The sequence below is a fragment of the Dasypus novemcinctus genome, chromosome 7 (assembly GCF_030445035.2).
Source record: "Dasypus novemcinctus isolate mDasNov1 chromosome 7, mDasNov1.1.hap2, whole genome shotgun sequence".
Lineage (NCBI taxonomy): Eukaryota > Metazoa > Chordata > Mammalia > Cingulata > Dasypodidae > Dasypus > Dasypus novemcinctus.
In genome coordinates this window covers 96,694,736-96,707,314 of record NC_080679.1, presented here as the reverse complement: position 1 = coordinate 96,707,314, position 12,579 = coordinate 96,694,736, and the positions used below count along the sequence as shown (strand labels likewise).

Genomic DNA, 12,579 nt, shown 5'->3' with positions numbered 1-12,579 from the left:
GGATAGATATTATGAATCAATTCTATACTAGAAATTGGAAAACCTCAATTATTAATACCTGAATAAATCTCTGGAAAAGTAGAAAATGCCAAGAATGATAGAATTTCAGAAGAAATAAAAACCAGAATAGATCACTAACTAAGAAGTACTAGGCCTAGATACTTTTTAGTTGTGTTGTAACAAGTTGTTAAGAATCAAGTTATTCCTCATTTACATAAGTTCTTCTAGGTCCAAGAAAGAGAAAACCACCCAGACACAAACAACTCAACTAAGACATTAGAAAACTGTATTCTGAAAAAATTAAAGCACCTGCATGTGCAACACATACACACCCTGAACATATCTGATTAAGTAGGGGTCACTTGAGTAACATGGCTGGATTAACGTCAATCTGTATATGTTCACATTAATAAACTAAAGGAAAATCATATGATCATCTAAGATGCCACAGAAAAAAAATTTTTTTAAACTCTCTCAGCAAATCAGGAATCCAAGGAAGCTTCTTTAACTTGATAAAGGTTATATACCAAAAAAGTTACAGTGAATATCATATTTAATGGAGAAATTGTAAATATATTCCCTTTAAGAGAGCAAACAAGACAAAGATGTTGGCTTTTCACTGCTACTGTTCACCATAGTACTGGAGGTCTTGGCTAACACAAGAAAAAGTAGTGACAGATATGAGGATCATAAGCAAAGGCAGAAAAACTGTAACTATCTGAGGATAATAGTATAAGGTACACAGGAAACCCACCAAACAAGAGTTCAGCAAACCTGCTAGATATGAGATTATACATAAAAATGATCAATTACAAAGCATGATAGAAAGATACAAAATAACACCAAATCTTACAAAATACCTATAAAACCATCAAAATGAAGATGCACAAGACTTTTATGGAGAAAAATTTAAGCCTCTATCATAGAAGATACACAAAAGAATTGAATACCATGTTCGTTAATATGACAACTAAAATCATAAAATGTCCCCATAGTTAACCTATAAATTCCCAATGGAATTCCAGAATAATTTTCTTAAGATTTGACAGACTGATTAAAAAATTTTTATACAAGATATAATGTAGGAAAATACAAATAAACCAATATAAACATTGATTATTTAAAAAAAAAAAAACAATACAAGGTTAGCAACAGAGTAAGATCCATAGTACAAGGCTATTTAGGGAAGAAAATGTAAGCAAAAAACTTAAAATTTCACTCTATACATATGTTAAGTCATACATACAATGAAACCACCTAGGGGAAAGGCAGGATGTGAGTGAAGTTGGAGGAAAGAAGTAAAAAAAGCGAGGGACCTTCCATTGATCAGTGATCACTAAAATGAAGAGTTCAACTGAAATATGTGCCCCTGACATCTAAAGAAAAACTAAAACAAACAATAGCCAGCTTTCAAACAAATACACAGTATTTTTGGATGGAATGATGTAACATCAAAATATTACTTCTTCCAAACTTAAACACAGTCTGAGGTAGAAATAAGTTTTGTTTTGTTTGAGTGTGGATGTGTACCTTCATAGTTTGTTTTGAGGGGGGTAGGAGAACTCACATGCTAATATCAGAAAACAGTTACAGAAATGATGAAAACAGAAAGTACAAAGACTTTTATTAAAACCACTCTAATACAAATAACTAGGAAAAAATATCTGAAAACCATGACTAGTAAAGGGTAAATAACTGTAATATTTGAAGACTTCTTAGTATTGGTAAGAAAAACACAAAACAACCCAACAGAAAAATAGGGAAGGATGGAAAGGGTAACAGAAGAGAAAACAAACAGCCAATAAAAATTTTTAATCTCATTAGGAGACAAATAAGAGCTATCACTTCCATATCAAACTGCAAAATTTCAAGGACTTTGATAATGCCATTTGCTGATAGGGATTCTTGGAGAGAAGGACATGCTCCTATACTGTTCTTAGAAATGTGCATTTTATAACCTTTTGAAAAACAACACGGCTAGTTATTTATTCACTATCCCAGAAATATTATTAATAGGCTCTTAGAACACCACTGCGAAGGGATGAACTGTTTGTAATGAAGGGGTAGGAACAGGAACCCTAGAAATAAATTGAATGCTCATCAAAAGGTGAATGGTTAGATTAATGTAGATCTATACCAAAGAATATTTTAGGCAGTCATTTAAAAGATTACATCTACATTAAGGGACTTGCTTAGATTTTTACAATGATCTGTCAAGTGAGTAAAGAAATACAGAAGTACATTTACAAATGCTTCTGAAAGCATATAGAACATGAGTCAACTGTACAGAATATCTATGTAGATCTATGCTTAAAGGACTGTCACTAAAATAACTAGTGGCAGTAGTTCCCTCATTGAAGGAATATTTAGGCTGATTTTTACTTTCTTCTTTATAGCATATGTCTCTTTTGTTTTCCCAATGAGCCTAGGTTTATTTAAATAAGTAGGAAAACACAAAGCTTTCTTTTGTTAAGAACAAAAACAAAGCACTGAAAATGGAAGAATACCAGATATTTTAGAACCATTCAACTTTTAAAGCAAAAAATATAAGAAAGTGTTTTCAAAAATTAGAATAAAGTCCTCATTTAAAATTCTTTCCCCAATGTGTAAAATATTAACATATCTGCAATCAATTCACAGCTATTTCTAAGGACTACTGTATAATTAAGTGAGATTATACATTAACAGCTCTTCTTTTCATTGATCTCTAAGCAATACCAAAAAAGAAAATCCTTGGGTTATACAACTAAGCATAAGACAGTCATCTTTAAATAGTGCCTCAGGCTTAAAATTATCTTCCCCAAAATATGGGGCCACCACAAAGAAGTGTACAGAAAAAAGTTAACAAGATTACTATCTTAAAATGAAATACTAAGGGGGAAACAGTGACATAGCAATATTTCTCCTTTCTCTGAAGAAAATAAAGCAATTTTGAACATTCCTTTTTTTTTTTCATGGTGTTAAGGCAAGCAAAACAATTTTAAACTACTACACATTAGAAAGTCTATATTACTACATATTCAAAAATGGTACATAATTTTTTCTGTGACAGTATCTTTTAATGTAATGCTTAACTGAAAATTACCAGGTTAATTGCTGTGCTCTATAAGTCTTGCTTATCTTCTAATTGTAACAGTGATTATTCAAATCCTTCTAAAAAAGGATACATATCTCACAGACTTTAATATTAAAAGGCACAAAAAATGCCACAAAGTAGTTCGTTAGATTCTCTTTCAAATTATACTAAATAAAGGGAATTAATGAATTTACTCTATCCCATTTCTCTCTAGAGTCCCATCAAAAGTAGATTTTAAAACAAAACATCAAGTAATGTTTCAACTCTTGGCCTGGAAAAGAGAGGAAAAGTAGTATTCAACTAGGCAGGAAAAAAAGAAATAAGGATCAATGTAACATTTTAAAGAAGTATAATGAACTATATTTCAGTGGTTTAAAGAGTACTTACTGCACCAGATGCTGTACCTAAAATAAAGTAAGAGGCATATTACTTACACTGTGACAAATTATGCTTTCCTTAATTTTACAGTTGTAGGATTTTTATTTCTACTATTTCTTCCTCTTCATCCTAAGATGATCCCATATGACCTCTGCGCTCACTCTTACCAGCAAAATAACCATCTAAAAGTGCAAAGCACTTCTGGAATTAAGTGGCTTTTTGAATATTTAATCTCCAAACTCATTTGGAGCTAGTCTGAAAATACTCATCTTTGCCTTTTGTTTCTTTTCTCCTTGCTATAGGCATCTATCTTGCCTGATTTTCCTTTCTCTGCTCTACTACCAAAGTACAATAATGTCTGACCTCCGATCCTATGCTTTTAAATTTTCCGACAACTTGAACTCTCTAGAGTTCAGACACTTGTGTTGTACAATACAGAAGCCATTAGCCACCACACAACCCTCTTTAAATTAAAATTTAAATGAGGATTAAAAGAAAACAGATTCAGCTCCAAAGCTGAACTAGCCACATTTCAAGTACTCAATAATTACACATAGATAACAGCTATCATATTGGGTGAAACAGATGACAGAACATTTCTGTCACTGGAGAAAGTACTATTGATGGACCTGGCCTAAACATTACCCCAAACCCTTTAAGATATTAATTGAAGTGCACATCAGTCAAAAAGCTCAGTCAATTTTATATCTAACTTTAGAAAACTAGTAACTTAAAAACTTATGTGGAACGCATGGGGGTAAGAGGCATTATTATATATATATATTTTTTTCATTACTACATATTAAAATAATACTAATCAAAAGAACTTATTGGTGACTTAAAAAAGAATTATATATATAAAAAACAGGATTTACAAACTATAATGACTACAGGGACAGCACAAAACAAAGAAAAGACTGAAGTAGTCCAGAAAGCCAATGAGAATACATGCTCCATATCTAAAGTATGGAGTACTACTTCATTCCACAATAGATGTCTAGTTCAACTATGGACCTAACCAGAGTTTACTCACACAACAAACATTCTCTCAAACTCTACTGTGTTGTCAGGGCCACTGCAAGCACTGAATAGTCTTATCCAACTTTTTAAGATAATTCAATCTTTAGGTAAAATCTGCAGATTTTCAATGTTAACAACTAACCAGAAAATTTAAAAAAAATTATGAACCAAGGCATATCTGCAGACAAAATTTGGTCCTAAAATGCCTTAATCTGAGCTTTGATGATTTAAGGATTCAATTAGCAAAGCTAATCTATTTTCCACTGCCTTAAAAAAATAAAAAAAAAATAAAGAGCTGATTATTTCTCATATGGTATTCCTAGGACTTTCCAGAAAAAGTCTCATGCACACCACCATACATAGTATACATACCTGCTGCTATATCCATATTATTTACTCCTGGCTATAAGAAGAAAAACAAAATTAGTAATATTCACATTTTAAAAATTGTATTTTATGCAAGTTCCTTATAAAGCACAGTGAATCAATTCCTTCTACATACAATCCTCAAGTCACTGAATCTAAGATTCTCAGCAAAACTTTTAGTGGTCCCAGTTCTCTGAACTTGCTAACTATTACTTTAAAAAATCAGTAACCTGGGGCTACTTAATCACTTTATTGTAGTGAAATCTGCCTTGAATTACCATGAAGCTTTTTACAGTCTTTATCTAACCTCAGAAGAATGAACACCCATAACTTTCAATGTAGAAATAATGATGTATTATTAGAAATTATACGGTGCTACCTAGATCTCTCTGGAAATTTTTACATAATATACAGTCTATGAATGTATTACCTTTCCAATATTTTATAAATTCTGAATCTTGAAATACATTTGGTCTTAAGGATTCTGGATAAGACAGCAAATCTATCCCTGTGAAGTATGCCACATTTGTTCATTACAATCACTAGACTATCAGATAATAAAGAAATTAAACTTACTTGAATATTTTAATGATTTATATTATATATTGCTATACTCAATATGGGTGATAAGCATATTTAGATTTTTCTAAATAATTCCCCATAGCCAAAGTCTTACAAAATGGATTTCAAATTAAATCTTCTGGTTTATAAATCTAGGCTCTAGTATTAGATCACATGATATCAATTTTTAATTATCACTCAAAGTAAATGCCTACCATTTAAGATTAGAATGTTACCAGACCAAGAAAAAAATGCTGCTGGCTTACAAACTATGCTTTTTGGTATTCTGCTTTTGTTTAATACAGAATTAATTTAATAATTAGGATTGCCTATTATTCAAGTTACAGATACTTTTTAAAAGAAAAAACCTCCACCATTATTCTTGTGTTATATGTTATAGTACTCCAGAGGCGCTTGAAAGGCTACCACAATTGCCTATAAAATACATAGCTATTATTTCATATTTAAAAGAAAGTAATCAAAACATCATAGAAAAGTTATTTTCATAAGATTACCGGTAAGGCCGGCTGCATGGAAGCTTGAGACATATGAGACATCATCATTCCAGGCATTACTGAAGACATCATTCCAGGCATCTGGAATAAAAGTAAAAAAAGGTTACCAAGCAGGACCAAAGCACTCAATTTGACTTTATGAAGCTATCTGGTTATTAAAGCTAATATATACAATCTATGATTAAAAACCACTGGATACTAATACTAATACAATTTGGGTAGTATGCTTAGTAAGTACTTGTTGAATGAATGAAGTACTTTATCAGTGACTTATATTTTAAAATACAGTTAACATTTTTAACAAATCAATTTAAAAGTTTAGACTATAATATTATTTCTAGCCAAAACTTAATATAATTTTCATTATAATTTTAACTCAACACTTATGATTTTCCCTTCTTTGGAGCAAGACAATTTAAGATAAAATATGTCCCATATTTTTCACCTTTTAATACCTGCATTGAGTAAATTTTGCAGAAACGTGGTACTTTTTAAATGCTTAAAATCCAAATAGCAACTTGAGGGGAAAAAACATAGAACACCAACTTTTCAGTAAGTTGTTTTGTAAAAACACTTAATAAAGCACATAGAGGAATATCTGAAGAAAGATAATAGTTTGGGAGTTCAATTTAGTTTAACCATGACAGCCATTCAAATCTGTGACCTAATCTTCTTTACTCAGTAGGAAGATCAACTGTTTTAAAAAGGAGACAAGAGACCCAAGGCACCTATATATTAGTATAATCCCACACAACAATTCTGATTTTAGCATGAACAATTCTAGGGAAAAATGGGGAGGGGGTAAATCCAAATTCTATACATCGCTGGGATCCGAACAACGCAACCAGCTATTCAACAGTTTCAAAGTAAATGGATAAACTGAGCAATAGGAACAGAAAATAAATAAGCAAATTGGTCAATAGGAACACACAGATTAAAGCCTACTAAAGCTAGACAAGCACGTCCACATACTGAAAATTACTAATTGTAAAAGTCAACTCATAAGGCAAAACAAGGTTAAAGTACCTATTATATGAAGTAGCATGGGGTTAATGGATTAAAATATAACCTAAATAAAAGTTATGCTCCTCAAAAGGTAACATTCAATGTATTGTTTAATCATTAAAAAAAAACAACCTCAAAATATGTTGATTGGAATTCTAACAATGTGGTAGCCAACTTGGAATATGGTTGAAATAATAGTCAAAACAACAATAACAACAACAAAAAACCCAGATTTTGAAAACATACACACTGACAAGCCATCAGCATAATGATTTAGAGAAATGACTGGCACAGATCAAAATCACAAAACACAGATCAAAATGACAAATCTAGGTTTGTCTCTCATTTGGAACAGACTTACCCTCACAGTAACTTTTACTTTAGGCTAACAGAAAAGTAAGCTGACTTCCTAGGTGCACAATAACTTATTATGGGGTAAAGCAATTGATCCAGCGCATGCTGAACAGCAGCAGAAAGAAACCACCCTGCTACTGAAAATGGCCTGCATATAAAATTGGAAGTTGGTGATAATCAGCTGACCTTTGAATCGCAACAGAGTTGCAACACCTACTCTCAAGTTCACTGGACTGACCGGGGACAACTAACAAGGAGATGATGATGGACTACAACCATCCCAAGCAACAGTCTACAACTGTAAGCAAGAGAGTCCCATCCATGTGCCGTATGGTATCAAAGACCCCTCAATTAGAGGTGTAGTGGCCATCACCATCCCAGGACTGCAGAATGAACTATGGACTAAAGTAGACTTACTGGTGTTCTACTATAGACTTACTATGATTCTAGCAATGTAAGAATTTATATCACAGATGTGGAGGCAGTGGGCACTGGAGGTTCTGAGGGCAGGGAGAGGGAAAAACAGGTGTAATATAGGGGCATTTTCAGGACTAGGAAATTGTTCTCAATGTATCGATACCGCAAAGACAGATACAGACCATTATATTAGGTTGTGCAAAAGCAATTGCGGTTCTGCCTTGTTGAAAATTGCTGTTTGATAATGGCATACATTCTTAAATAAATGTGGTTGTTATACATCACTTTAACCTGCATTTCTCGCTTTACTTTTTTTTTTGCTAATGACTTATTACTTGTTTATTTTATATTTATTTTAGACTATGGAAATGATGTTAGACAAAAAGCAAATTTGAATGATTTTCTTATTTGAGTTCAAAATGGGTTGTAAAGCAGCAGAGACAACTTGCAACACCAATGCATCTGGCCAGGAACTGCTAATGAATGTACAGTGCAGTGGTGGTTCAAGAAATTTTGCAAAGGAGATGAGAGCCTTGAAGATAAGGAGAGTAGTGCTGGCCATCAGAAGTTGACAATGACCAATTGAGGGCAATCATCAAAGCTGATCCTCTTACAACTACATGAGAAGCTGCCCAAGTCCCTCATGAGCTGTCCAAAAAGAAAAAGATTGTCGTTTTGAAGTGCTGTCTTCTCTTACTCTATGCAACAACAAACCATTTCTCCACTGGACTGTGATGTGACAAAAAGTGGATTTTATATGACAGCTAGCAATGACCAGCTCAGTGTTTGGACCCAGAAGAAGCTCCAAAAGCACTTCTCAAAGTCAAACTTGCACCAAAAAAAGGTCATGGTCAATGTTTGGTGGTCCGCTGCCGGTCTGATCCACTACAGCTTTCTGAATCCCGGTGAAACCATGACATCTGAGAAGTATGCTCCGCACCATCAATGAGATGGACCAAAAACTGCAATGCCTATAGCTAGCATTGGTCAACAGAAAGGGCCCAATTCTTCTCCACAACAATGCCCGATTGCATGTTAGACAACCAGCACTTCAAAAAGTGAACTAATTGGGTTACGGAGTTTTGCCTCATCTACCATATTCACCTGACCTCTCGCCAACCAACTACCATTTCTTCGAGCATCTCGACAACTTTTTGCAGGGAAGATGCTTCCACACCCAACAGGATGCAGAAAATGCTTTCCAAGAGTTCGCTGAATCCCAAAGCATAGATTTTTACACTACAGGAACAAGCGAACTTCTCATTGGCAAAAATGTGTTGATTGTAATGGTTCCTGTTTTGATTAATAAAGATGTGTTCTAGCTTAGTTGTAATGATATAAAATTCACGGTCTGAAACTACAATTCCTTTTGCACCACCCTAATGTATTTTGCTATAACAAAAAAAACGGGGTGGGAGAGAGTGTAAACCACAGCGTAAAGGATAATCCATGCTTAGTGGGAATGCTCCAAAATTTGTTCATCAAATTGTAACAAATATACCACACTAATGAAGGGTGTTGCTAATATGGGAAAATGTAGGAGCTGGGCCTATGGGAAACTCTTACATTTTTTAGCTAACATTCACATAACCTAAGTATCTTTTAAATATATATATATTAAAATAAAAAGCTGGTAACATCGAAAACCAGAATTCTAGGCTGAAAGTGACAAACTGAAGTTTCAAAACTTAAGAGAAAACAAAGTATCTTCCCACAGGAATTGAAGACAGTAAGAAAAATGGGGTAAAATCTCCCAGGCTCTATAAACAAATGTAATTTTAAATTGAAATATTCTGACTTCACAGAAAAAAATCCCATTTAAAAAACAAAACAATAAGCCTATGTGTAACAAATAATACTTACTAGTCCAAGCCAATGAGACTTATTGCAAACAATACTTAAAAATCATTAAAGAACACATGAAGTTTAACAGTTATACCTATCTAGTTCAACATTTTCCTCTAATATACTGGAACAAATGGTAACGGTTTTAAATGAGATTAATGTCAAATAAAAAGGCACATTCTGCCCTGCCCCCGGTATGTTAGTAAATCCTGGAGGGTGGCAACTAGTTAAGCTTGTTCAACCTGATAAAACTTAACTGCAAAATTCTTAAATTATATATAACTAAATATTTTAAAAGTAAACAGAGCACTGGTATAATTTTGAACCAAAACTCTGACATTAAACATGAAACCAAAGAACAAAAACACAAAAATACAAAATAACATTTCTTATGAAGAGCTATTACTAGATTTGACAAATGTAGTGGTCCCCCAAAGGCCTGTGCATCACAGGAAAGCCTATTTCCCAAAGCCTGTTCATTAATTCTAGGATACACATACATGGAGATGCATTTCACAATGCCTGTCCAATTCAAGCTGAATTTTTTTCAGAGAATTTGTGTTGATATTTCACATTATAACCAATCTGGGACCATTTACACTTTCTGTTATCTATTCTTTTTTGTTGTTGTTAAGATGACACTGATAATGGGAATCCAGATTGCAAGCTTATGAGAATCAGCTTGTGGTTCAAATACTAAGGAGTAATTCTCCATCTGCCCAATAACCAAGGCATGGGCATTCATATTTCTTTACTGTTCCTTTTTGCATAGCAGGTTTACTTCCCACTTGGCTTCTTATGGAGGATATAGTCCTTGGATATAGTCCCAGCTTTATCTGCAGTCTTGTATGTAGACTTCTCATGTTACATTTTGTAGTTTTTTTACCCCCTTAGGGGCTTATAAACTAATGGCATGTCTTAAGTTTGTTGAAAATGAGATGTTGGTTCAAAATGGCTAAAGGAAAAACTTTTAAATTTACTGCTACAAAAATGCCACAACAAATTCCATGAACCAGATCATTCTTAAAGCTACAAAGTGGTAGAGTTCCTCTTGGCTTAGTGTGAAGCATACTACACTAAGTAAGGATTTCCAGTTGTTAGGATCAGAGACAGGACAAAAGAAGAAGAGTGAACTATATCTCTCTATATAGATATATAGATACAAATATAAACATACACACACAGTATGAAACTTAGGCTAAATTGCCTAGGATAGTAAACATCTCAGTTTTAGGGACACTTTGGCATCTTTAAAAAATATTAAACAAACATTCGTCTTTTACCATTCTAGATAAATTTTAAGAAAGAAAATAAAGGTATGATAAAGGCAATGCCAATACTACAGCCAGTACATTGTACAAAATGTAAATCATGTCCAATTTCATTATGATATGAAAAAAAAAAAAAAGATGAAGATCTTCTGTGAGCAATTCAAGTTTTTTCTGTCTTAATTATTTCCTGACGTTTTTCCTCTGGAAAGAAATCACAAACTACCTATTTTATCTTTTGTCTATCTAGCCCTATAGGGAATTATCTAAAAAAAATTTTTAACTCATAAACTGCCACTGGGTGATTTAAGAACCACTGTTGAAGCAAGCTTGTAGTTGCAAATTGACCACCCTGAGTAAACTTGATTCTTGCCTTTTTACTTGGTTCCTTTTAAATGTAAGGAAGTAAAATTCCACAAGATAAGCACATTCAACAAAGACCTTTATGTATAGTATTTAAAAACAATTAGCTCATATTCCACTAAATTACCTTATGAATAAATAAAATTAATGCAAAAACACATCTTTGAATATAACTAGATATTCATTTGACTGGAAATAACTAAAGTATTTCCTTAACAATAGAAATTAAGTGGTTGAATTTTAGGAAAACCATTTAATATTACCTTCTCTTCACATCAACAGTTACATAATTCAAGACACTGACTTTTTTTTTTTGGTGCAGTACTGGGGCCAGTGATTGAACCCGGAACCTCTTATGTGGGAAGCTCGTGTTCAACCACTGAGTCACATGGGCTCTCACCACTTTTTGGTAAGAAACATTTTGATAAATAAATGGTAGACAATACCTGCACAAACTGTGCACAGAACAGAATCTTACCACATTTACTAAACGAACTCCCAGGACTCAAAATTATGGCTTGCTGAACTCTCTCAATCTGGAAAGTTTAGAATTGTTGAGGTATAGTTATTCCTTCATATTCTAAGGCTAGCTTGATTAAATTACATAATCTCATAGTGTTATACAAAGAGGCAGAATAGCAGAGTTATTAAGTGCTCTCTGGATTCACATTGCCAGGATTCCTATCCCAGCCTGACTATTCACCACCTGTGTGAGGATGGGCTAATTTACCTCACCTCTCTGAACTTTCAGTTTTCTGACCATAAAACTGGGAAAATAGTTGTCATGATAAAACTGTTGAAGGATCAAATGGGATAACACATATAAGGCACTTTAGAACAGTGCTTAATAAACAATAGGTATTTTATTACACTGTACTCTTTCAACTCATATAATAAAAACATCTCTTATATTGCCCCTTCCCTGATATAGTCCCTATCTATCTCTTGGATAAGTACTCCAGTTCTTAAAGGCATCAAGTAAATATTGTAAAACCATCTTCTCCAAAGGGAATCAATACATGTAAGAAGTCAATCCCAGGTTAAGCATCCTGTTTAGTGCCGACTCTGCAATGTCCCTTTGCAATTCACTTAGCTCTGTGGGCTTTACTATTTCCATCTATGAATTAGATGTAATATCTAGTCACCCCAATTTCCAGAGTCAGGAAGATCAAATTGAATGTGGTGTAAGACTCCTCAGCTATATACATACATGGTGGTGGAATCAAACAGCTTACAATATTTAGTGATCCTTAACCCACTGTCTGATTAATCCCCCCAAACTTCTTAAAGTTACAGAAAATATAAAGGGAAAACCACTGGATGTGACATAAAACTTAAAATAAGGAAATGAAAATGAACTGCATCACTTTCTAAAAAATAATCTCTAAATGTAAGTGGGGATACTCACACA

General features: G+C 33.4%; 1 protein-coding gene across 12 annotated transcripts in view; it reads right to left on the bottom strand.

Annotated features, from left to right (window-relative positions):
• PRPF40A (pre-mRNA processing factor 40 homolog A) overlaps positions 1 to 12,579 on the bottom strand; it is a 47,535-nt gene that overhangs the window by 26,824 nt on the left and 8,132 nt on the right. For all 12 annotated transcript variants that reach the window (XM_004474281.5, XM_004474287.5, XM_058300908.2 and 9 more), the window contains 3 exons: positions 5,917 to 5,997; positions 4,847 to 4,877; positions 3,464 to 3,480 (listed from right to left, as the gene is read on the bottom strand). In XM_004474281.5, the coding sequence (XP_004474338.2) occupies positions 3,464 to 3,480; positions 4,847 to 4,877; positions 5,917 to 5,997 (129 nt within the window). The remainder of the gene's footprint in view (positions 1 to 3,463; positions 3,481 to 4,846; positions 4,878 to 5,916; positions 5,998 to 12,579) is intronic.